At 36.0% G+C, this 27,573-nt stretch overlaps 2 protein-coding genes across 4 annotated transcripts; both read right to left on the reverse strand.

Moving 5' to 3' along the window:
- Positions 1-968: 968 nt before the first annotated feature.
- LOC147557150 (protein DJ-1 homolog B-like) lies at positions 969-7,547 on the reverse strand. 3 transcript variants are annotated; one of them, XM_086658141.1, is made up of 8 exons: positions 7,222-7,547; positions 6,924-7,124; positions 3,137-3,286; positions 2,867-3,049; positions 2,002-2,082; positions 1,703-1,903; positions 1,461-1,601; positions 969-1,360 (listed from the first exon to the last, which is right to left on the reverse strand). In XM_086658141.1, exons 1-8 carry the CDS (start codon positions 7,357-7,359, stop codon positions 1,154-1,156), a joined length of 1,302 nt encoding a protein of 433 aa, XP_086514267.1. In that variant the 5' UTR covers positions 7,360-7,547; the 3' UTR covers positions 969-1,153. The 3 variants fall into 3 exon arrangements, with proteins under 3 accessions (XP_086514267.1, XP_086514268.1, XP_086514269.1); XM_086658142.1 differs by lacking the exons at positions 6,924-7,124; positions 7,222-7,547 and adding exons at positions 3,640-3,840; positions 3,938-4,725; XM_086658143.1 differs by lacking the exon at positions 7,222-7,547.
- Positions 7,548-17,245: 9,698 nt separating this feature from the next.
- Positions 17,246-25,645, reverse strand: LOC147557151 (mediator of RNA polymerase II transcription subunit 15a-like). The gene is made up of 13 exons (XM_086658144.1): positions 25,291-25,645; positions 24,365-24,476; positions 23,853-23,976; positions 22,658-23,496; positions 21,695-22,076; positions 21,131-21,201; positions 20,551-20,625; positions 19,692-20,460; positions 18,838-19,325; positions 18,456-18,740; positions 18,199-18,366; positions 18,022-18,110; positions 17,246-17,782 (listed from the first exon to the last, which is right to left on the reverse strand). Exons 1-13 carry the CDS (start codon positions 25,398-25,400, stop codon positions 17,575-17,577), a joined length of 3,720 nt encoding a protein of 1,239 aa, XP_086514270.1. The 5' UTR covers positions 25,401-25,645; the 3' UTR covers positions 17,246-17,574.
- Between the last annotated feature and the right edge of the window lie 1,928 nt (positions 25,646-27,573).

Genomic DNA, 27,573 nt, shown 5'->3' on the forward strand with positions numbered 1-27,573 from the left:
TCACTAAATGATTGGGGGTCAATATCAAATTAACCTAAAAAGATTATAAAAAAATATTGAAGGTCACCGACAATGGTCGTTTGCCGGCAATCATTGTCGGAGTGGATAAAAAATGATGGTAAAGTTGTGGAGAATAGAAAAGAAAATAGAAATATTTCACTCAAAATGATTTCCCTTTAACATTTGACTAATTTTTTGGAAAGTCTTTGCACCTTTAGATAATTCTCTTATTTCCCCAAATCACCCACCTTTAGCATATGGAGTTTGCCAGCGATAGAGAAAATATCTGAAAATATGTTACGGAGTTCGTTAAGGAGAGACTTAACTAATTCTAAAGGCACCACTTTCTTTAAAGGCACCACTTCGTATTTGTCTAAACCAGCAACTTCTTACAATTACACCATCTCTTCCTTTCTGGCTTATAGCTGAGTTAATAATCAGAAAATGATTAAACTGATTCATTCCATTCCATGATTATACCTAATATATATAAATTTTGTCTAACACGAATTATGTACAAAAGAACACAACATTCAGAGTCGAATTATTTTACTCTTCGCTGTGTTTATATTCTAATTAACTATTTCTATTAAGCTATGTATAAGCTGACATCTATTACACTTTCAATATTAGGAAGTTATTACTAAAAAGATAACTCAAAAAGCACCAAATTATCTTTCTCATGAAAAATGCACTGACACTCAAACATTAATATGTAGTTTGTTGAGGTATTTCCTAGTTCAAACCAACAACTAGGACCAAAGAAACAAACCCAACTAATAAATCGCCAGACGATAATCTTACACTCACACTTGCCAGTGGACTTGAGTAGAGATGATCCAATAGTTGGGCCTTTTGGAGAACTATGTCGTATGGTGTATTTTGGTACCAAACCACATAGTGGATTCTCAATACATGTTTGAAGTACCACATAGAATCTTTATAAATGCCACATACATAGAATAACATAGCTAAAGCTTGTCTAAGTTTATTATCTTCAACATGAAATCCACATTTATCTGAAACCACTAACTTGCATGTAATTCGGGTATATTAAAATGCAAGCAAACGTTAACTGTCCCAAAAAGGGAACTTATTCCGGTTGTAGAAATACACTCAACTTACTTCCATTTACCGAGGAAAAGTGAATGTTTTACGGGTTGACGAAAAGTATGCCCTTTGCAATTTCCATTGCTTTGTCGTGTCCAAAGAACTTCTCCACAATTGCAAAAGCAAATTCCATTGAAGTCCCTGGGCCTCTGCTGGTTATAAGGTTTCCATCAATCAATACTCTGTGCTCTATTTCGCTCTTATCAGAAAGCTTATCACACATGGCTGGATATGCAGTGGCTTTCTTTCCCTGTTATTCCACATTGTACAGTCAGAAACATTAGATCAGGAATGGGGTTAAAATTTTAGGTAGTTGAATGATGTCGACAAAAGCACAGTTATGGGCATACCTTGAGTAAGCCGTGGGGCTCTAGAACTAAAGCTGGGGATGCACATATTGCTCCGTAAGGTTTGTTTGACTCCGCTTGCTTTTTAAGCAAATCTACCAACTTCTTCGAGTTTGCGAAAGCTTGGGCACCAGGAAGCCCACCCTAGAGAAACCCAAGAAAAGCTCTAAGAGGAAAATCTTAATAAGGTTAAACGGAAGGCTCATTCATTAGTTAGCCTCCTCAAGATGTGACAGATAAATTACCGGTAACACAATAAGGTCATAGGATAGTTCAGCTGCCTCGTCAAGGAGCATATCAGCTATTATTTTCACGTTTCGAGAAGCCACTATTTCTAACTTGTCTTCAAGCGATGCCACTATTACATTCGCCTTTCCGCGTCGAAGAATGTCAATAATCGCTGAAGCTTCGATCTCCTCTGTGCCATTGGCAACCGGTACAAGAACCTGATTTTTGGCAAATGAAAAATGAGATACTCACCAACCAAATATGTACGTATATCACACACAAATGTAATATTTGAGTCTTTGAACATTCATAGTACCTGAGGAGCATTCTCGAATGTCCACTTCACTGGGTTCAACTCAGTCACTGTATACTCTTCTCCATCATTGTGACGCAGTATCTGGAAATAAACAAATTGTAGTGCATTTGAAGCAGAAGATGATATTCAAAATTCATAAAGGAAAATTCGAACGAAAGGATATATGATTGATTATTGATATATGACTAACAAAGAATTAGTACATACTTCGGATAATTTAACATTAAAGTTACAAGTTTAGATCTTGGTCAGATGAACCTCCATGCTCATGTCCATCTACCTCTAACACACTTCTTTCGTCAATCAAACATAAATTAATGGAATCATGGTACGAGGGGGGATCTCTTTAGTAAATCAAGAAAAACATTTATTAAGGCAAACAATTAGATTTTGTAGTTCTTTTTCATGTATAACAACCGCAGTCCATAATACAGCAGACAACATAAAAACTTTGTTGCTGTCAACCCAAAATCATACTAAGAATTGAGACTTGAGAGAGAAGATGGTATCATCTAAACAACGTAGAAAAAATCAAGAGAAAATAGTAAAGGTTGAAAACTCCCCAAACCGATAATTGGTCAAATTGATTGCACTAGCTACAATTGTCGAACTGGCCTCAAATAACATATATCACAAACTCATTATCATACCAATAGAAACTCTCACAACAACAATTTTCTACTTCCCAAGTAATATGCTAATCAATCCCTCAAATATGGTTGAAACGAAGTGATGACTGATGACTTCAATCATACTCGTTCCTTCAGTTTGCGAAAAACTTATCTAGACATACTCACATACCAATAAATTCATAGGATACCTAACATTTAGTTAATGGAGACAGTATAGAAGAGTATCATCTCACCAATGGGTTGGCAACTTCATCATATTTTTCTTTTCCATATAATTTCTCCACAAGAGCTACAGAGAACTCCATTCCTGTACCAGGTGAACGACTGGTCACAAGTTGCCCATGATGGTGTACTCTCGATTCAAAAACTGTTGCTTGAGAAGATAGTTGCTCCGAAAATCGGGGAAAGCAAGTGGCCTATTCAGTAAAAAAAAACACAAAAAATAAGAACACCATGAGGAAAAAGATAAAGGCGTAAAAAGAATTACTTCATTAAAACCATACTTCCTTTCCCTTCAACACTCCCCATGGCAGAAGAGCAACTGCAGGAGCTGCACAAATTGCGGCATAATGCCGCCCATCTTCCGCTTGTTTTTTCACCAAGTTCTCTAAAATCTTACAATCTCGAAGAGTTTCAGAACCTGGTAGTCCTCCCTAAATTCAACAGAAAAAAAACAAAACCAGGAATCAAGAAAGACAAAAGACAACCATATGATCTACTACAGAAATTAGGGCATGTTTGGTTCATGATCAGAACATGTTTTCAAATATTTCATGATCAGAAATTAGGGCATGTTTTCAAATATTACTACATCTTCATTAAATCCAAAAGTTTTTCTTTATTCTACTATACAAATCCTTTCTGACCTCATCTAACACTAAAAGCAACACAAAAGAATGATCTAATTAATTATCAAAACAAAATACGCATATTCTGTAAACCCTAGCTTACCTAAAGCATAAACTAGTTAGTATGAAAATTATCCAAGAATAGGAGATAAACGAACCGGAAGAGTGATAAGATCGAAAGTAGTATCAGCACAATCAGTAATGAAAGCATCAGCAACAAGCTTCATCCCCCAGGTCATTTTAATCACAAGATCTTTTTCAACAGATGCCACAACAACATCAGCTCCAGCTCTTCGAAGGATGTCAATAGTCATTATTGCTTCCATCGGTTCATTGCCATGGGCAATCGGAAACAAGACCTAATCAAATAATAAGAGCGAGAGAGAAAATATGAAATTTCCAACGGATGGACGATGAGAGAGAAAATGAAGAGAGAGATGGGGAGAGATGATTTACCTTTTTAGTAGTGGAAGCCATTTTTGATGAAACAGAGAAGGTTCGAGAAGAAGATGAAACTGAGAAGAAGAGTTTGGATTGGGATGGTGGTTTTATAAGAGGGTTAAAGTGAAGAGAGAGATTCAGAAAACGGGAAGCCATTTTCGAGTTGAGGTTGAGGATTATAGGAACTGATCCTTCCGATATAATTTTGGACCGTTCCGTTACGACTATTCATTAAAACAGTTTAATTTTAAAAAATACTGTATCTACTTTCTTGAGAGGAGAGCTTTGCTCGATTAGGGCGAAGTTATAAATAATTCGGATCTAATAAGAATCAAACTTTAATTAAGATTTAAGAGAGTGAAGAAAGTCTATTTAGAGGAAGAGGGAATCAGACACGAAAATCGAACTAATTGATTGGGGAAAGTATCTGAGTAGACTTTGATTTTTAACATTTTATATCAGACCCGTTAATGCTTACACAAAAAAAATACACTAAAGAAATAGAGATAACATGGATAAGTTAAAATATGGCACTACATAAATGTCAAAACTATGTACATACACTTTAAATAAAATAATAAAGGTGAATACAGTTTTTTTTCCTTTCTCCATATCAACATGTCTATTTTTTCAACAAAAAAAAAAAAAAAAAACATGTCTATTTTGCAGAGTTATTGATCACCCACCATACCCATGTCAAGTTCTGGAAGATCAACACACAACTACAACCGGAAAATTGCAAATCACAACCTGTAGTATCTTCTTCTTCTTTTGGAATAAGTGATGCTTTCAATATTAAAAATTTCACTATAAAATTCAGATTTTTCTTCAGATTGTGGATCTGCTGAACCTAAGCAAATGGGTTCTGGTTACCCACTTGAGACTGTTCACTTTGAGAAGCGGCTATTTGAAATACATTACGACCAAGAGAAATAACAAAAGTACTCTCAATGAACCACATGATTTTAGACTAACTAAATGAAGAAAAAAAACTACCTACGAATTCAGAACTAGATGGTGTTAAGAAAGCAAATCATAAAAACAAACACACAACATTCACGATCACAAAGATCGGTTAAAAAGATAAAAATTTAAAGAGAAAAGTTGGTAAAATTATGGATCGAAATTGTCAAACTCGTGTCTTGTTTATCAAATAAAGTAGCCCAACCACATTGGTAGCACGAGAGTCAAAAGGTAAAAGACTACAATTTCCTCACTTGTTCATTCCAAAAATTCGTGTGAAATCAACACAATACTCGCATATTAAAGTTTATAAGAACAAATTTTCACTTAAATATCAACAAAACTCGAAGAACGACAAGGATCTAAGTCTATATGTCAATGGTCATGAACAAAAGCTTCTCTATGTTTCGTAATATTACCTGAATCTGATGGGTTTTGGTTGCTGCAAGTTGAGGTTGATGGTAAAGAACTAACTTCTTCACTAGACTGAGGCTTTTTATCCATAGTTATCATCTTCATGGATATTCGTCGGACATATTCAGCCTGATATATGTTAAAAAGGATCAGAAAATTATATCCTTCAAATACATCTAACAATAAGGACACAGTAGCATATTTCGTCACAGCTAACGGAGAAAGAGCACAATTTACTAATCCACATTATATCTAATAGGTTGAACTAAAATGCAAAAAATTTCGTCCAAAAAAGATAATGTCATTTTGAAACATTATAAGAGCAAGGTATAAAATTATCTTTTTCAGAAAGAAGCACCACATTATCGGTTCTACGCTGTTTTAACTAGGGATCAAACTCGATATCAGTTTACACTGCCGATTTTCATTTATATAGAAGTAAAGTTGCGTAAAACATTCCAGAAATATCACGGCCATAATTTAAACGATCAAAGTTTCGGTGAATATATCAATTTACCTGGCTTGAGGAAGCAGAAAATAACTTCTCCTCAAATCTTACAGCAAGTTCCCTGAGTTCCTGTGAGCGCTCATCCAAAGGATCCGAGACGTGTTTCTTTATGCTCTCCACACTACAAGTTACTCATAATCAATGAGAATTGCATATATCAGAGGGTCACATCAACAATTTTAGCAGTTTGGATCACAAATTAAGTAAAATCTTCATTTGTCCTAGTTTTTCGAAGACATTATAATTAACTTAACATCGTTAAAGCTAATTTAACCTAGCCAAAGTTAACCTAAATTGTTTCCTATCTCTTTGAACGTTTTCTTTCGATCAAATGACCAACATTATTCTTTTTTTCTCTTTAGCTGTAATGACTTCACTACAAAGAAGTTGTCTCTTTTTCTTTTTAGCAATATTTAAGTGAGAAACATGTTTTTTATTGAATTGGAACCCTTGACCTCTAGGATGGTAGACTATACCTCTTACCACTCCAACCAAGGGTTGTTGACAAGTGAGAAACATGTTAAGCGAAGTCTAGAAAACTTCGAAGAATTTGACCAATTAAGATATCGCTTGTCATATTATGACCTATTCGTAATTTTTTTGTTTAAGATGAGGTTAAAGAAGTCCCACCATTGTCAAATGAAAAAATCAACGCTTTCGAGAAACACTTATTTTTTAAGTTTTACTAGCAAGACAGATGTGACATTTTTTGAATAACAAGTTTTTTCATTTACTAGGTTTCTTCCAAGGGGGATAAAACTACTACTATTAGGTTTATTGAAAAGAAAAACCATGATTTTCTAATTAGGTTTTTTTGGTTTGTATAACAAAACAAAACTAGGGCATGTTTGGTTCATGATCAGAACATGTTTTCAAATATTTCATGATCAGAAATTAGGGCATGTTTTCAAATATTACTACATCTTCATTAAATCCAAAAGTTTTTCTTTATTCTACTATACAAATCCTTTCTGACCTCATCTAACACTAAAAGCAACACAAAAGAATGATCTAATTAATTATCAAAACAAAATACGCATATTCTGTAAACCCTAGCTTACCTAAAGCATAAACTAGTTAGTATCAAAATTATCCAAGAATAGGAGATAAACGAACCGGAAGAGTGATAAGATCGAAAGTAGTATCAGCACAATCAGTAATGAAAGCATCAGCAACAAGCTTCATCCCCCAGGTCATTTTAATCACAAGATCTTTTTCAACAGATGCAACAACAACATCAGCTCCAGCTCTTCGAAGGATGTCAATAGTCATTATTGCTTCCATCGGTTCATTGCCATGGGCAATCGGAAACAAGACCTAATCAAATAATAAGAGCGAGAGAGAAAATATGAAATTTCCAACGGATGGACGATGAGAAAGAAAATTAAGAGGGAGATGGGGAGAGATGATTTACCTTTTTAGTAGTGGAAGTCATTTTTGATGAAACAGAGAAGGTTCGAGAAGATGAAACTGAGAAGAAGAGTTTGGATTGGGATGGTGGTTTTATAAGAGGGTTAAAGTGAAGAGAGAGATTCAGAAAACGGGAAGCCATTTTTGAGTTGAGGTTGAGGATTATAGGAACTGATCCTTCCGATATAATTTTGGACCGTTCCGTTACGACTATTCATTAAAACAGTTTAATTTTAAAAAATACTGTATCTACTTTCTTGAGAGGAGAGCTTTGCTCGATTAGGGCGAAGTTATAAATAATTCGGATCTAATAAGAATCAAACTTTAATTAAGATTTAAGAGAGTGAAGAAAGTCTATTTAGAGGAAGAGGGAATCAGACACGAAAATCGAACTAATTGATTGGGGAAAGTATCTGAGTAGACTTTGATTTTTAACATTTTATATCAGAGCCGTTAATGCTTACACAAAAAAATACACTAAAGAAATAGAGATAACATGGATAAGTTAAAATATAGCACTACATAAATGTCAAAACTATGTACATACACTTTAAATAAAATAATAAAGGTGAATACAGTTTTTTTTCCTTTCTCCATATCAACATGTCTATTTTGCAGAGTTATTGATCACCCACCGTACCCATGTCAAGTTCTGGAAGATCAACACACAACTACAACCGGAAAATTGCAAATCACAACACTCACCCCCCCCCCCCCCCCCCCCCCCCCACTCTGGAATCCCTCTTGTCATCAAACCCTGCGCAAAACCCTCAAACCACCACCCCAAACACCACTAAGATTCTCACTAGTGCCTCCATTACCATTACTAACAATAAATCGATCAAATACCACTATATCCACAACCCCACCATCATTCACCCCCCCCCCCCCCCCCCCCCCAAAATCCCATTAGTTGGACAAAACAATTTCTCAAAAAATCTACTCAGGCATTTAAATGAAGGAACCCAGCCCCACCAAACCAATCCAATTCCTCCTTGCTCTGGAAGACTGTCCAAAGAAATCAGAACCAAATGATCAAAATATATTATGGGACATTGGTGATGGGACTGAAGTTAATATATGGACTCTCAATTGGATACCTGGCTTATCCCACAGAGATTTGCCTGAGCAGGATCCAAGATACACCATGGTTTCCCAATTGATAAATTCTGACAACACATGGAACCAACCTCTGTTATCCACTCTTTTTCTTATAGAAGTAAAACAAAGAATCTTAACCATCCCTTTGAATCATAGCAGAGACAAACAAAGATGGACTCTAGCAAATTCTGGTGAGTACTCTGTTTCCTCCCTTTACAAACATCTAATTCACACTACCGGAAACCAAACCACCAGAAATCAACCCATATGGAAACAATTGTGGGCACTTAGACTACACCCAAGAATCTTCATGTTTATGTGGAAGATAGCTCGTAACATTCTACCACTTAATCACATTCTCAACAAATATAACAAGGAATTCTCCTCCTTATGTCCTCCATACACACAAGAAGAGGAAACTCAAATGCACTTCATCTTTCAATGTCCATTTGTTAAAACAATTGTAGGAGAATTCAGTGATATCTACAGAATTACACAGAGCATTAGTAACTTTGAAGATTGGTTTCAATTATCTCTTAGCACTGATACAAACAGAGACAAGTCTACTTCCCTAAACACTATTGAAACTATATCTATAGCTATTTGGTTTGTGTGGAAATACAGATGTGAAGTAGTGGTCGTGCGAATCACATGCTCGATCTCTTACCAAAATACCCCCGTCTTAATTTTTAGTATATGACCCTCGTTTATTTAGCTATATTAGGACTACACCCCCAACCAAAATACCACTTGGAGCTTCACAACCACCTATTTCTCAAGTATCTTCTTCCTCTCAACCATCAACTTCACAACCTGTAATATCTTCTTCTTCTTTTGGAATAAGTGATGCTTTCAATATTAAAAATTTCACTATAAAATTCAGATTTTTCTTCAGATTGTGGATCTGCTGAACCTAAGCAAATGGGTTCTGGTTTCAATATGGAGTTCACAATTTTTTGTTTTTGTTCTTCTTCATTGTCAACTTGAGTTCTGTTATTTTGCTCTGCTCTGGATCTTGGTTAGTTGTTGAAGGACAATCCGAAAACCGATTTAACATGGATGAATTTCTGAATCGGTTTCTTTTTCTTTGATTGCTTCTCCTTCTTCTTCAATTTCTTCTACTTCTATTCTAGATTTCAGTTCTTCTCTATAAAAAATTTCTAAGATTTCATCTTTTCTTCGAAACCCATGTCTAAGAAATGGATACCAACTCCTTAAAACATGATTAAAAGATTCAAGATCAGATTTTTTGTGAGAAACAATTATAAAACAGAGACTTTGAAACCAATTACACCATTTTTGGGTACAACTACTACTAGTTGTTCTTTCATTCTTTTTTGGGTTCTGTTTGGTGGATTTATAACTTGAACTTGACCTATACAAGTAATTTTTGGGTACAACTACCTCGGACTGGTAAAAACACGATGCACCCTATAATCGAAGTACAAGTGACACCTCGGCCAGAGTCACTCGCTGATTGGCTCTAGCTCGGGGAAAGTATGACCTGATCTATATCCGAACCTGAGACTTATGAGACAGAGAACGTAACAAGGGTGAACCAACCAGAGTCATTCATGGATTAGATCTAGCTTTGGCCTCTGGCTAGAGGGGAGCATGACCCAGTCTATGGGCGAACATCGGAGTTAGTGGTTCGACATGTAACTAGGGTGATTCGACCGATCGTGAGATGGAAAGGTATTGGCTCGGGATAAACTATTCGAATGGACAAAGTATTTTGGTTGCGAGTGTAGTCTTAATATAGCTAAATAAATGGGAGTCATATACTAAAAATTAGGACGGGGATATTTTAGTCAGAAATCGAGCATGTGATTCACACGACCACTACTTCATGGCTATTGAACGGAATATGAGCTTTGGGGGTTAACGCCTAAACGAGAATGTTTTTAGGGGTGTCCCCCTAATATAGCTAAATAAATGGGGGTCATTCTCTAAAAAACCCTTGATTCATTCAATATAGAAATCTATGACTTGTTGAAATTGTGTTATTAAGGATATAAATAATAACCTGTAGGATAGTTGTGTGATGTATGTTATAAGATTGTCTATTTTACTTGTGTAATTCTTTTGTTTACAAAAATAGGTTTGGATGTAGTCAGATTTGTATGACATTTAAGTTAATTATTGACATTTCACATTGTGGAAGTTCAGTGTATCTTGGCTACACGTAACACGACATAATAATGTAATCATATAGCTAATCCTTGAGAAGAATGTACTAAAAGGTGTGTTAAATTGTGGCGCACTACTTGTGTTGTCAATTCTATCGTAGTTGTATGTTTTTTGTCATCTTTTATTAATGGGTTAATTCCGTTTTGGCCCCCGATTTGTGACCAACTGGCCGTTTTGGCCCCCCAATTGTGTCCGGCAGTTCGTTTTGGCCCCAATTTCCTGTTTGGCCCCAACATATTTTTGTAAGCTTCTCCATTCTACCCTTATGGCAATTTTGTAAATTAAATGTACTTTCTTTCACTTTGTCCACCTCACTAAGAAATTGCCACGTCATATTAGTCCACATAAGGTCGCCGGAAAATGTCGTCGGCGACATCATTTCCGGCGACCACCATTTTTTTTTAACTTCTTCTTCTCCAACCATCTCCTTCTTCTTCTCCAACCATCTTCTTCCTTCTTCTTCTCTCTCTCTCCTTCCTCTTCTCTCTCTCTCTCTCCTTCTTCTTCTCTCTCTCCTTCTTCTTCTCTCTCTCCTTCTTCTTCTCTCTCTCCTTCTTCTTCTCTCTCTCTTCCCCTCTTCTCTTTCTCTCCCCCTCTTCTCTCTCTGTTAGGTTTCCGGAAACCTAACAGAGAGAGAAGAGTGGGAGAGAGAGAGAAGAGGGGAAGAGAGAGAGAAGAAGAAGGAGAGAGAGAAGAAGAAGGAGAGAGAGAAGAAGAAGGAGGGAGAGAGAGAGAGAGAGAAGAGGAAGGAGAGAGAGAGAAGAAGAAGGAAGAAGATGGTTGGAGAAGAAGAAGGAGATGGTTGGAGAAGAAGAAGTTAAAAAAAAAAAAAATGGTGGTCACCGGAAATGATGTCGTCGGCGACATTTTCCGACGACATTTTCCGGCGACCTTATGTGGACGAATATGACGTGGCAATTGCTTAGTGAGGTGGACAAAGAGAAAGAAAATACATTTAATTTACAAAATTGCCATAAGGGTAGAATGGAGAAGCTTACAAAAATATGTTGGGGCCAAACAGGAAAATGGGGCCAAAACGAACTGCCGGACACAATTGGGGGCCAAAACGGCCAGTTGGTCACAAATCGGGGGCCAAAACGGAATTAACCCTTTATTAATAGAAAAACAACTTAATTAAAGATGTAGAATAATGTGTATGTTTGTCTAGTACAAAGAGCAAAGTATTTGTAAAATGTAATTTCACGTTACAATCATCTATATAAATTTTGAACTAATGTGATTTTCAAAGTGTAGTTTGTCATGGCTATCCAGATAAAGCTTCACAAGAGGAAAAAAAAGTGCCACTAAAATTGTGATAAGATTCCTATAAGCTATAATATTTGTTAAAGAGAAGAATCTAACAATTATTCAACTGTAGCACTCAATTTCACTTTTCGTTTTCATCTTTCTATTTTTCTTTTCCTTTCCTAAAGTTATTCTTATCTAGATATAAAATCGTTAGATTCCGTTATCGTCAAAAAATAACTCATTGCAATGGGCCCAATACTAAGGATCTTAGACGTAAGTTTTAGACAAGTTTGATTTGACATTTACTGGCCACCTAAAATGCCTAATTAGTTTGAAATTTAGACATAAAGAAATTCAAACCAATAGGTGAAGTAAAATTCCAGGTGATAAGTTTGACATTTTGACATGAAAATGCAGAATATGTATTGAGGCCATTGCGATGAGTTTGAATTAGAGTATTACTTGCTTTGGCTACTCTGAATGATTTAGAATTTGAACAACTTGATGTTTATACTTCATTCTTATATGGTGTGTTGGAAGAAGAAATTTGTAAAAGGGGTTTGAAATCTAACACAAGGAAGACCATGTGTGTTTGTGCAGAAATCTGTGTATGGTAGAAGCAAATATAATAGTTGTGTTTATCACAGAAAACTATCAAATGGTTCTTATATATATTTGCTCCTATAGGTGGATGACATTCTGATAGCTTACAAGGACATGCCTGAAATCTACAAGTTAAAGAGGCAGTTAAGGGTTGAGTTTGACAAGAAAGACTTGGGTGCATCCAAGAAGATTTTGGATATGTGTAGGTATTAATCTGCTGAAGAATTATTTTTGTCTCAGTAGACATCGGGAAGGTGTTGGAATATCTCTGACTGCAAGAGGAAAATCTTGTGAGTACTTCATTGGCAACACATTTCAAGCTTTCAGGGAAGTTATCTCCAGAAACTGATGAGGAGATAGAGGATATGTCTTATGCGGGTGCCTTGTGCAAGTGCAGTGGGTAGCATTATATATGTTGTCGTTTGCACGAAGTTGGATATTTCGCATGTCGTTAGTGTAGTCAGCAGATACATGGACAGAACTGGGAGGGGTCATTGGCAAGATGTTAAATTGTACTACCATATCTGGGTGGTACGACGGATACTGGTCTGGTTTATGACAGAAGTTGAGATACTTCAGGGTCAGTAGTTGGATATGTGGATTTATATTTCTTAGTAGATCATAATAAGAAGAGATCAGTCAACAACCCTTGGTTTGAGAGTGGTTAGAGGTATAGTCTACCATCCTAGAGGTCAAGGGTTCGAGACACGCTGACCAATTCAAAAAAAATGAAAAATAAGTAGAGATCACTAACATGCTATATTTTCACTCTTTGTGGAAGTGCCATAAGTTGGAGAGGAATACTACAGTAAGTACTTCCTATGTCTACGACTGAGGCTGAATACATGGCAAAAACAAAGGCAGAGAAGGAAGTAATATGGTTGAGGGGTTTAGTTGGTGAGTCAGGTTTGAAGTAGGAGTTGACAAAAGTCTAATGTGATAACTAGAGTGCGATTCATTTGACTAAAAATCAAATGTATCCAAGATGTGATTAAGGAATAAAAGACCACAATGAAGAAGGTATCAATGGGAGAAAATGCAGCTGATATTTTGACCAAAGCAGTGCGAACTTTCAAGTTTAAGCATTGCTTAGACTTAATTGAGATTTACAGATGTTGAGGGCATTTTTGAGGGCCAACCTTTTCAGGGCTAGTGCGACAATGGTGGAAGGCGTTGATCATATGATGGTGCATATACATGTCAAGGTGGCGTATTTAAGTCAATGTGGAGTATTGTTGAACGAGTCTTGACTATGGGTTGATATCTATCCCAGTTTGTGACCCGCTAACTCGCTTTCAGAGTAATGTTTAAATACCCACAAGCCTCGACATGAAACTTTGGACCCGTCTAGTAGGGCTAACCTCCTTATTTACGAGGCAAAGCTTCGGTTAATGCGGTTATCAATATTAAGGGTATCCATGTATATTTCGGTTTTAGAAAGAGAGAGGCGGTGAGATTAGGATTTTCTGCGGCTATATAAACAGAAACCCTAGAGATATCTCATTCACTCTCACAAATTATTTGTCTAACTTGTCATTCTTATTATAGTGAAAATCACCGTGTCATTGTCCTTCGTGGAGTAGGTTTAACAAACTGAACCAAATAAATCTCTTGTGTTCAGTATCATTATTTACTTTTGATTATATTTTTCTTGGTTACTTGATTTTGTCACAACACTTTTCCAGATAACACGTTTGTCCCGTTGGCCCAACAGTTTGTATCGAGCAAACAACAATTTGTATGAAGTATCGTGCAAACAACTGTTTTGTATTGTGCAAACAACTGTTTCGTATCGATCAACTAACTATTTGTACCAAGCAAACAAATAGTTAGAAAACATATCTGATTTACAAAACATCACAAACATATATAAAAAACATCAGATGAATCATAAAATATCGATTTGCTTGTACCATACAAAATGTTTTCATTTTTCATTCTATTGTAGATAATATGTTTGTCCCATCGGACGAACTTCTTGTATCGAGCAAACAACAGTTGTATAAAGCCAAAAATTATTTGTATTGAGCAAACAACTGTTTTATATCGAACAAACAATTTTTTTGTGTTGAACAAACGACCGTTGGTATCGAAAAACAGATGGTTGGGAAGCAAATCTAATTTACGAAAGAAACATCATAAACATTTACAAAAAACATCAGGTAAAACGAAAAATCATCAAACATAACTCTAAACAAATAGCTAAAGTTGTATCAAAATTTAGAATAGATCAAAAGACACCGTCATAACTCAGAACATATATGATTTTGTAGAAAACAGACAACTGTTTGTACTGCATGGTAGTTTTGTCATTATTAGAAAATTATGAATGTTACTCACGTGGATAAATAAAATTTCTGGTCGATATTGGTATTTTTTTTTTGATGAAAGATAATAGCAATAAAGAACTAAAAGTATACATAGAGTTTATAGTAAATTAGGAACAAAAGAAGGTAAAACATTCCAAATTTCTTTTTTCCTATATTTTCTGCCCCATTTTGCAAGCGCATCTGCCTGGATGTTGCCTTCCCTCAGAGTGAAAGTAAATATTATCGCTGCGAATTTGTCCTTGAGGGCGACCACTTGTTTCACTATCTTCTGTGTTTGCCATTGAAGTCCCATACTCTGACCATTGATGCACTGAATGACTGCTAGGTTATCGCTTTCTATATGAACATGGTTGAATCCCAACTGTTGTGCCAATAGCATGCTATTATAAATAGCTAATCCTTCACATTCTTCAGCGTTTTGACCTCGGACTACGTCAGCAACCGCTAGAATAAATTTTGCCTCTACATCATGAATAATACAACCTACTCCTGCAGGTTCAGATATAGCAGCAAAGGATGTGTCAACATTGAACTTTGAGAAGGGTGTCGATGGAGGTCTCCATTGTGTTGTAGTAGTTTGTTTCCTGCATTGGTTTTTTTTATAATGGTCTCAATTTTGAGAGGTCTGGTAGAAGCATTATTGATCCGTGAGATCATTTGTATGGGATCTTGTTTATTAGTGGAAAAACAATTCTCACATCTGGCCTTCCAAATAAACCATAGTATTTTAGCATATAGATTGATTGTTTCCTCATCTAGAGTTTTCCATTGTTTAATCCACTGTGTAACAGTGGACAATTGATCCGATCTGAAAATGAAACCATATAGCTTTCGCGAAAGTACAATGTAACATCACATGATCAATAGTTTCCATTTCATTACAATTAATGCAGGTGAAATAATTTCCAACAAATTTCCCAATCTTATCTCTAACTGGTAAGCTGTTGGTACAACATTTCCATAAAAATAGTTTTATACGTGGAATGGTATTTATGTTCCAAATGAATAACCAATCATTTTGATCTTGATGTGGTTCAGTGCTACCTGTTTTAAGAAAGTTGTACATAGATTTAATTGAGAAGTTATCTGTTTTAGTTAAGGTCCAGATTGGTTTATCCTCTTGGTCTTCCTGTAGATTAATGCTGGCTATAGATCTGCAAATCTCATTGTCAAAACAATTAGTAATAATATTCATATCCGACTGGTTATTAGTAATTAGTTGCGAAACCCATTCCAGCGTTGACCCACTATGGTTCGTGATGGGAGGGGGTGATTGGGAATCCAGTAGTCATGCCAGATATTAATTACCGTTATTAACATCCCAGAAAACTAACTTCTCCATTTGAGGGAATTGCTTGCTGATAGATTTCCAGGGCCACGAGTGGGTAGCCTTAGGAGGAGAAGGATTTCTCGACTTAGGGAAGTACTTCCCTTTGAGAACTTGAACCCATATAGCCTGAGGATTGTTGAGGAGACGCCAATTGATCTTGTTAAGAAAAGCTTGGTTATCGAGGAGTGGGAGACGAAACCCCAACCCTCCTAGTTTTTTTGGTTTGCATATGGCACCTCAGTTGAGAGTGTGGTTAGTTTTGGTTTTTCCCCACCAAAAGGTCCTTTGAATGGACTCAATGCTAGTGCAAATGCCTTTAGGAATAGCAAAACACTGCATTTGGTATGTGATGGCCTAAACTGCAATCAGACTATTTTTTTGACCCAAAGAACCTTGATATTCCACTTGTTTTTATTTTTGGGTTTGTACCAGATTCTTTTGGCCCTGAACGACCATTCTTTCTCAGCCATTACCCCTTTCATAATTTTCTTGCAAAATCATTTTATTAGGTCAAAATATGCCACAACACTTGACATAAATCACCAATATATTGCTTCTCAAGAAATTGAAGATGCCAATCTTTGTAAAATATACATGGCCCGCTGGATGATATTGTACTAACTAGTGTGTAAAAAGAAGCCATTGTTACGAAAACATCTATACAATCATTTATAAAGGCAAAACTATATAAGGAGGGTCTATAGGCGCGCCCTAAATTTGCCATAGGCACGACCTCTGCCAGTGCTGCTCAGACAGGAGTCCCAGGGCATTTGGACTGGGTCTATTCCTTATGGGGTTAGAACATCCCAGACTTGGGCCAGTCTGAGTGCCCTCGGATTTCCCTGTCCGAGGCCCACAGGGGTGCTAAGAGAGGGATGGGCCTACGGCAAAATATGTGGGCTCCTATGGAAAAGAATTGTAACAAAAATTTAAAGGGAAATTTATAATGCACTCATATTTTTTGTTATATACACTCACATCCAAGACATGTTTTGTTGAAGTCAAAGGAGATGTGAGTGATAGGTAGAAATGATAAGCGTATATAACATTTCCCAAATTTAAATCTTTATAAACCCTCTCTGATAGACTGTAAGCGCATTCCTCGCAAGAGGAATGCGTCTTATATAAATGGAAATGTTGAACTTCACGGTCAAAATGATAAACAGTAGTAACTTCTCGAAAGTTTTAATTTTTAGATAATTTAACAGATTTGAATAAGACATGACTTCGACAATCCTGAGGAATTTTTCAATATTAATCGATTGGGAAATGCTGATATAATTTGACAGTCATTGGCCTCCAGAAGGTAATTTTATTTACAAATGAAAAATCAAATTGTGAGAACAAAAAACATCCATTTTGGGCTTTCCCCTAAATAGCTCTAGTTTTCGTCAATCTCGTGTTTTATTCAAAACCCTGATCGATAAATGTTGTCGCCAACACGAAACCATTTATCATTCCATGATAACACTAAGGTAGGTAGCAATAGCATTGACTATTATGCTGTTCGAAATCAACTTGTTCTGATCAGAAGATATGATGACTATGACGAAGATCAAGCAGCACTGACGTATTTTTCCCATCTACCATACCTCGAGCTGAAGTTCCCTCCTCCATTTTCTCGAGCATATTCATTCACTACTTCGTATGCACAGGCATCCCAATATCGAGCCATCTCTTCAAGTGATATGGGCTCCGACAGACAACGAAGGGATGTATTAAACTTTGATGTTGCCTTTATCACTAGATTTTCATACTCGTTCCTGTAGTCAAAATACATGCAAGTTAACAAAGAAGAGAACATGCTCATTGTTAGAGAAACGTTGGTCCCGTTTATGGGGATATGCGGGTATATTAAGTAGAAAAGCATTTCTGAGTTAATAATATAAAAGTTGAAAAATACAAAATTTTCAGGACTTGTATCTGATTATATGGACACGAGGGACATTCTCAAGAAGAAACCCGATTCTCGAATGAAAATCAATGATTTACTTTCACTTACCTTAGTTTGACAGGAGACTTGTCTAAGAGTATGGGGGAACAATCGGGATATTTATCGGAGATGAGCAAGTGTATTGGTAAGACGGGCATCTGCACAACCGTAATAGAAGAGAAAAAAAAACGTTATTTAGCCGAAACAAGAAACTTCATATTCCTTATTGTTATAGCTGAAATGTACCTGTTCGGAACTGAGAGTTATCGGGCTAAATGAACACTTGATGATTATGCCCTCAATACCTTCTCCAGGAGATGCATTAAGATTGATATCCTCATCACTTATATCAACCACAGTGTTAATTAGCTTCTGGTTTATCTCATTGATTTCTTGCAGAAGTGCAGGATTCATCTGCAACATAAAGTACCCATACTTTTATTTCAAAAGACCGAATGTTGATTAAATTGGATAGCGATTAATTATGAAGAAATATAGTGTACCTCAAATCTGCATCTCTTGATTCTAGATGTTGCAGTTGATTCTAGTTCAGATGTCTCGGGTCCATTTACAATAACCGAAGATTTCTTTTTTTTGTCGATTCCATCGAATGAGATAAAGTACGTATCTTGCAAATTGGACTTTGTTATACCTGCTAAGTCCTCACCAATAGAAGCTCTAGATCCATTACCAAGTACAGATCCTGTCATCATATCAACCATATTGGTTGCTGCACCGATGTCCTTCATTGCAGCACTATAAGTTGCTTTAAGTGATAACGATTTAACCTGACGTTGAAAATGGTTTTACTATATCAGAGAAGAAACTCAGCAAAAATTTAAGTACCCAAATATAAATATACGAATAGAAATTAAGTAGACTAACCACTTCATATAGGTGTTGTGTAGGATTAGTTAATGCGATTGGCTTATCAGATACGATTGTGGACGCTCTACCTCGGTTGTTGTCTGAACTAATAAAATCCTCCAAAAATGGTGAAGCGGAAACCTCGGGTGTGGTAATAACGAGAGGTTTTACATGAGGAATTTGTGAATTGGGTGTTTGTGATTGTCCATTATTTGCACCATCAGAGAGTGGAGAAAGACCGGAGTTTTGTTTTTCAGGCTTGTTTGATGAAGGGTATGAAGCCAATGGCGAGGATGGAGAAAGTTTAATAGATGGGGAATGGGTAGATTGAAATGGTGTTCCTTCTTTAGATACAAATGTTACTTGTTGGTCTATCTGTGGAGAAGAATTCTGAGACAGTTGTGGGGACAAGGCTTGAAGTAGCTGAGGTGAAGAAATAGGAAAAGTAGCACAAGTTTTCAGTTCTTGATGGTTATTTCCCGGGTCTTGAACTGATGAGAGATGTTCTGGAAGTGTTCCACATATATTAGTCATGGTCAATTTACCACATATACAAAGGGTATTCTCACAACCAAAAATCTAATATCTAGGGTCTCTTCAAGTCATTGCCAATTGGTTTTGAGTTGAATATCCACAAACCTAATTTGGTACCAGATCTAGCCCCACATGTTGTAGGCCGCATGGTCACGTATTCTCCAGGTCGTCAATTAAAACACGTGTTAGGCTCTAAAAAAAGCCAAACATGAAGGGGCAGTGAGACTAGTCTCACACGTACAAAGGGTAGTATTTAGGCCAAAAATATAACATCCTTGGCCTCTTCATTCATTGCCAATTGGTTTTGAGTATGATGTCGACAAATTTAATACCCATACCTGAGATAACTGTCGTCGACTCACAAACTTCACCCGACTGATGAACTTGGGGAATTTGTTCAACCAGTGAATGAGTCGGTTGCGGTAACTTCTGATGCCCGTTTGAGTTATGTTGTTGTTGCTGAAGTATAGGAAGTTCTTGGCTTTGCTGCCTTAGTATCTGCTGCTCATGTTGCTGCTGCTGCATCATTAACTTACGCTGAAAATGTTGCTTCAGTTGTGGTGTTTGCATGAATTGATGTTCTTGTCGTTGCTTCATATGTTGATGATGAATCATGTTAGGTGGTAACATACTCGTAATATTCGCCGACGAAGTATTAACGTTTGTTTGTTGACATGAACTCGTCATATTAGGTCTTAGTGTATTCATCGTACTTGGATGAACAGGTGGAATCCCCATATGGTTCGGCAAACAAGACATTGAACCATATTGCATATTTGACACGATATTTTGATGCATTATCTGTTGTGAACTTCGTAAGTTTTTTATTTGTGTCTGGGGCTTTATCTGGTTTTCTTGATGCTTCAAAGGAGATACTTCAGATTCTGATATGTGATCACGGGGTAGCTGAAATTGTTGTTGTTGGGACGAAAGAGATCTCTTGAGAGAATACAGTTTCATAATATGGAGAATTTGTTTCTCACAATGAAGTAGCTTCTCCTTGGAATTTACTGGAGTATTATGTTTCGGTGCATGTAAGTAACTAATAAGTCGTTCTAGTACTAACTTATTCCTTTTCAGTAACTCCACTTCTTCGGGTTTTGTCGCCTGTACAAATCAAACAATATTGATTTACAAAGTAACCAACAAATGGATTATAATATTCGGATTAAGCGAGGGAGATAAAATAAATAGTACCTGCTGGAGTTTTCCGGTGGTCCTTTTGTAAATCTCAGTCAAATCAGATAAGTACATTTCCTTCAAGGATTTCATCTGCAAGAAAAAACGGTGACAATATAACATGCCAATTTCAAAACACGAAAATTAATACGCGTTTTCCATGAACAGAACTGGAAAACAAGTTGGAAATGATGTGATGCTATCGACCAATAAAAAGAATGTGATACAAAAAGACAAAGAAATTCATGTATATAGAACTCTTTTCCGTTCTAAAAAACATTGCCCCCTATTTAGCTTTCCATGCCAAGATTCTTCGACTATACTATTCCCGGGATCGGGTGCTGGTTAACTATACAAACTTGGGTTAACCTAGGGCGTATAACCCGGATGAATATCAAGGAGATCTAGTAATATAGATTTGAGAGCATAACAGTCATTTGGGAGACAGTGGAACTCCGAAACGTTAATTGGTGGTAGAGTTGTATGTGTTGGTTCAATTCATAATGATGTACTAAATATTAGTTGAAACGAACAAAACAGAAAAACTAATGAAGAAGTGAACAATAAAAAAGTGGTGGTTAACTATAAGCAACCTCACCTTCTGAAAGACTTCTTCTTGCTCATCACCTCCACTTGTTTGTCCTCTTGAAGGCATTGAATCTACTAATGCTATCCCACCAAAATAAGTTGAAATTAAAAATATTTTAGTCAGCCAAGTAATGGAAGTAGCAAAGGTTTTTGTTTTCGGTCTTTAAATGACCGAACGAGTTTAGACCCTTAAAAGCATACTGAGACCTCACACTCTTTTGAGCTTTTCCGGTCTCTACAGTTATCTTCCTCACATTCGATGCATGAGTACAAAAAATACATATTTTCATATAAAACTCATCTACCAAGCAAGGCTAAAAAGGTAAATTAAAACAGCTATGAGACATTTAACATGAGAATTCCTTCAACATTTAAGTATGTTTTAGCACTTATCAAGTAGTTTTAGCGATATGAACACGGCAAAAGAATATCGAGAAAATAGAAATGTAAACAGGGTGTAACCATTGTGAAGAAAGATAGGACAATATTATTTTCTTCATTACTCTTACACTCTGTTTACAATCCTTATACGATTTTATAAAGGTAAACGAGAGTTAAAAACGAAATTACATACTTGATGATGTCTCAGGACGCATTCTTTGCAGCTGAAGAAATTGTTTTTGTTGATCAATTGGGTTTTGAGATTGAATAAATCCTTGCTGAAAAAAATTTGTCTGTTTTTCTAATCCTATTTGTTGTTGTAAATGTGTTGGTTGTGGTGGCCTCAACGATTGTGCCTGCTGCCCTTGTGTCGATAATAACATTGCTGGTGTTTGTTGTTGTGCTGCACCTCTCGCTTGGAGAGTACGCATTGACTGCTGATGTGCCTGCATGTTCGGAATACCAGTTTGGTTCCCAAGCATCTGCTGCTGCTGCTGCTGCTTGAGTTCAGGTACATTGTTCTGAGACCCCAACTGTTGTTGATGAAAACTCAAGACATCATTTTGACACAAAACCTGTCGGTTTTCCAGTAACAACATTAGTGACAGAGAGAGGGCATTTTATGATATTTTTTCCCTTGTTAGATATGGCTACTTGTATCTTATACTTGGACCTTTCACATACTTGCAGTCACTTCAATAGGAATTACGTGTGACTTAAGTGTATTTAGGAGTATTATTCAATGTCGTATTGTGGTGTAAGTAATATAGTAATAGTTGAGCCAAAAATAAATCGTGTAAATAAAGTTGAAGAACTTAATAACTAAGGAGGTGTTGGTTTTTCATTGTCTGAATCTGACTCACATGAGTTTGTCTTGTTTAAAACTGAGTCGTTTGAGTCTGAGTTGTTTTTTAGGTTCGTTAGGAGCATAATAGTCGTTTCATGTTATTTCAGACAATGAGCCCTTACTTTGGATTTATTTTGTCTGACTCAAAAGGTCCAAAATGACATTAAGACCACATTATTCTTGAGTTACGGAATTTTACGTTAAGTTATCTGCTATTTCGTACAAGGGGTCAATCTTTCAAATAATGATTAAATCGATAAATCTTAGACCCTTAAGGAGTTGGAAAACAGTTTGGAGGGGGAAGCTTACCTGTTGTTGCTGCTGCTGATGTTGCATACTTGATAGAGAATTTTGTCGTCCAAACCATTTCTGTTGCTGATGCTGATGCTGCTGCTGCTGCTGCTGCTCCATGGCATTATTTACCTGCCCAAGTAAATGATTGTGCTGTGAGGGTATCATCGACTGTTGAGCCATTTGTGTTTGTTGTTGTTTTTGGTGGGTGTTTAGAGAATGTTGTGACAGTCTTTGACGTAAACTCGATTGCGGATTTTGTTGAAGTATTGTTGGTATCAATTGTTGGGAAGTAGATTGTTGAGTTTGCATAAACCCAGATTGTGATTGTTGCAGAGTAGTCTGATTTGAGTCTTCAGTGTTGGTACCCGATGGTTGCTTGGAAGATTGCAATTGAATTTGCTGGATTAAATTCTGTTGTTGTTGTTGTTGCTGAATTAGCGACTGTTGAACATTTCCTCGGCGTTTTTTCAGAGAAGGATGTTGATAGTTCTGTACAAACTGATTCGAGTTTTGAGACTGTTGTTGGTGTTGCTGTTGGGTCATAACCTGTTGCATATTCGACTTTCCTTGAATTTGTCGTTGTGTATTGGCAAAAATATTGGAAGGGACATATGGCCCGACTGAATTACCGATCAAGTTTTGCATGTTGTAACTTTGACCAACACCAGACGTCACAGCGTTATCGGATAAACCTGTTATAGAAGGGTTCAAATTGCCTGAAATTTGAGCTCCAGTTGATGCCATGTTGTTATCAATAGCTTGTGGTAATAACTTCGTTTGTGGTTGATTTGCCGATGGAATTGATACTGGCAACCCACGGTTACCCACTTGAGACTGTTCACTTTGAGAAGCGGCTATTTGAAATACATTACGACCAAGAGAAATAACAAAAGTACTCTCAATGAACCACATGATATTAGACTAACTAAATGAAGAAAAAAAAACTACCTCCGAATTCAGAACTAGATGGTGTTAAGAAAGCAAATCATAGAAACAAACACACAACATTCACGATCACAAAGATCGGTTAAAAAGATAAAAATTTAAAGAGAAAAGTTGGTAAAATTATGGATCAAAATTGTCAAATTCGTGAGAGTCGAAAGGTAAAAAACTACAATTCCCTCAAAGGTTCATTCCAAAAATTCGTGTGAAAGCAACACAATACTCACATATTAAAGTTTATAAGAACAAATTTTCACTTAAATATTACCTGAATCTGATGGGTTTTGGTTGCTGCAAGTTGAGGTTGATGGTAAAGAACTAACTTCTTCACTAGACTGAGGCTTTTTATCCATAGTTATCATCTTCATGGATATTCGTCGGACATATTCAGCCTGATATATGTTAAAAAGGATCAGAAAATTATATCCTTCAAATACATCTAACAATAAGGACACAGTAGCATACTTCGTCACAGCTAACGGAGAAATAGCACAATTTACTAATCCACATTATATCTAATAGGTTGAACTAAAATGCAAAAAATTTCGTCCAAAAAAGATAATGTCATTTTGAAACATTATAAGAGCAAGATATAAAATAATCTTTTTCAGGAAGAAGCACCACATTATCGGTTCTACGTTGTTTTAACTAGGGATCAAACTCGATATCAGTTTACACTACCGATTTTCATTTATATAGAAGTAAAGTTGCGTAAAACATTCCAGAAATATCACGGCCATAATTTAACCGATCAAAGTTTTGGTGAATATATCAATTTACCTGGCTTGAGGAAGCAGAAAATAACTTCTCCTCAAATCTTATAGCAAGTTCCCTGAGTTCCTGTGAGCGCTCATCCAAAGGATCCGAGACGTGTTTCTTTATGCTCTCCACACTACAAGTTATTCATAACGAATGGGAATTGCATATATTAGAGGGTCACATTAACAATTTTAGCAGTTTGGATCACAAATTAAGTAAAATCTATATTTGTCCTAGTTTTCTTTGAAGACACTATAATTAACTTAACATAGTTAAAGCTAATTTAACCTAACATGTTTCCTATCTCTTTGAACGTTTTGTTTCGATCAAATGACCAACATTATTCTTTTTTTTTCTCTTTAGCTGTAATGACTTCACTACAAAGTAGTTGTCTCTTTTTCTTTTTAGAGATATTTAAGTGAGAAACATGTTAAGCGAAGTCTAGAAAACTTCGAAGAATTTGACCAATTAAGATATCGCTTGTCCAATTAAGATATCGCTTGTCATATTATGACCTATTCCTAATTTTTTTGTTTAAGATGAGGTTAAAGAAATCCCAACATTGCCAAATGAAAAAAATCAACACTTTTGGTTAAGTTTTCGCTATTACATATGTAAGATTTTTCGAGAAACACTTATTTTGTAAGTTTTACTAGCAAGACAGATGTGGCATTTTTGAATAACAAGTTTTTTCATTTACTAGGTTTGTTCCTAGGGGATAAAACTACTATTAGGTTTATTGAAAAGAAAAAACATGATTTTCTTATTAGGTTTTTTTGGTTTATATAACAAAGAACAAAAAGGACTTATATTTAATTAAGCAAACTCAAACTATTTAAATTCAAGAATGTTTTAATATTTTTAAATAAAACCGTGGAAAATAAACATAAAAAGAAAGAACAAATTAAACATGATATTAATTAATCAAGAACAAACTGAAAACTTACATCTTTGAAATGACCAATTGTCGATTTTCATTTGAAAAATGGGTTCTCCAATCGATTCCATCTGAATTTTCTTCCACATTTGAAGGTTTTTCATTGTTATTATTATCCATTAAATCTTGAAAATAAATCAAGATTCACTAATTAAAATAACAAAATTTGGGTGAGTTTGGGAAAGATGAAAATTTAGAAATATCATAAACTAGATTCAGATGCAGAGATAAAAAAAAATTAGGGAGAGAAAGTGTAGGTCAGGGGAGGAATATGAAGGTTAAATAGGAGCAGAGAAAATTTTAGTGTTGGATTAATTGGAGAGAAGTTTCAGGATGGTAGTTTAGAAACGGTTTGAATTATAGACTTGGTCTGGCCTGGCACTTCACCAATTTTACTTGGGTAATGCTAAGGGCGCTTCTAATTACTTGGGTTATTAGGGGGCGGGCCCGCTGGTAGGCAAAAACTCGAAAATCTCTGGGCGCCCAATAACCTATTAGCACCCACCTTTGTCCTTTCACATTGTGATTCCTGAAAGGCTGTAAGGGTAAACATTAGTTTTAGATTTACTTGGTTTACTTAGTCAGTTCTTTAGTTTACTTAAGTTTCTTTTCAGTTTTGAATGAATCCTATTCTTTAGGAAGCTGTTATTTGACCTATGCCTTTGTAACATGTGAGTGTTAGTGAGAGGTGTTATGGGCTATATATATATATATGCCAATCAGAAACTTAATAAAGTTGAGTTATATCTTTGCTAGTGTTTTAGTTCTAGGAAATCTGGTCTCAGAGCTGAAAGCTGCAGCCTTTCAAGTAACTTCTAAACAGAGGGAATTCAAGAAATGTCAAGTGCAAGTGAAAGTCTTTTGGTCGAAAAAGGTAACGAAGAATTGTTGTCAGGAGAGACTATGATTCGAAGAGATGAAGCTAAAAGATATGAACGTCAAGAAGGAAAATGCTAAATGTACAAAGAATCTTTGACAAAATTCTTGACAAAATACTAAGTGAACGGTCCCGATCAAAGTCAAACTTTGAAAAACTTTCATCAACGACTTTTGTCTTTTAGTGAAAATCAGTCATTAAGTTATGAATTTTGTCAAGGACTTTATACATGTAGCACTCCCGCGTCAAGAATTACCTATTTCAAGCAATAGATAGGACAATTCTTGAGACGATTCTGCAAAAGGATACATAGAAACAAATATGAGATTCGATGAAGAGGAAATATCAAGGGAATGAAAGAGTGAAGCGATCAGTCCTTCAAGCTTTGAGAAGAGAATTTGAAACTCTTGAAATGAAGACAGGTGAATGTGTTAATGAGTATTTTCTAGAGATATGTCTGTAATTAACAAAATGAGGGTTTCAAGATGTCACCATTGTTGAGAAAGTACTTAGGTCAACATAAAGATTTAATTGTGTAGTTTGTTCTATTGAGGAATCTAAGAATACTGTAACACTCACAATTGATCCATTACAAAGTTCATTGATTGTACATGAACAAAAAATTCACGGAAGAAATGAAGAGGAATAGGCTTTAAAGATTACTACTGATGAGAGAATCGGAACAAGGAGGCGTGGCAGAAATACTTACAGAGGAAGAGGGAGAGGCAAAAGGCGTCAGACATTCAACAAAGCAATTATGGAATGTTAGCTATGCCATCAACTCGGCCATTTTTAGTATGAGTCCCCTACCGAGGAGAAAAATGCAAATTATGCCACGAAATTATGAGTTAGATAAAAATGGAGAATTGTTGCTGATGGCCTTTGTAGAAGAACATGAGGTGAAGTATGATGATGTATGGTTTTTAGATTCAGGATGCTCAAATCATATGTGTGGAGATGCCACGAAAATAGATGAATGTTTTAGCATGCATGTGAAACTTGGAAATAACTTTGAAATCTCAGTAAAAGATAAAGAAACCATTAGGTGTTTGTTGTCGGATGTTTTTTTTTGTTTGTTGAAATCTGAAATTTGGCTGAACTTTTTAGATGTCTGAAATAACTGAAAAAAAAAACCCACAAATTTCAGACTTCAAAACAAGTCTGAATTGATAGTCCAACATCTGAAAAAGTCTAAATAACAATGATACCCTTGTAGTATCTAAGAAATCACATCTCTATCTTCTTCTTCTTCATTTTCACAGTTTACGTCATAACACACCTCTAACCACCATCACCGCCGACTAACGCCGACCACCGCCGACCATCACATTCTCTCTCTCTCCTGTTTTATATCCCTTTCTTCTCATCCATCACAAATCATAAAAATAAAACCCTAAAAATCGGCATTAAAATGCA

The sequence above is a fragment of the Eschscholzia californica genome, unplaced genomic scaffold (assembly GCF_041429995.1).
Source record: "Eschscholzia californica isolate CP2 unplaced genomic scaffold, dmEscCali1.0.p SCAF_2, whole genome shotgun sequence".
In the NCBI taxonomy this organism is placed as follows: domain Eukaryota; kingdom Viridiplantae; phylum Streptophyta; class Magnoliopsida; order Ranunculales; family Papaveraceae; genus Eschscholzia; species Eschscholzia californica.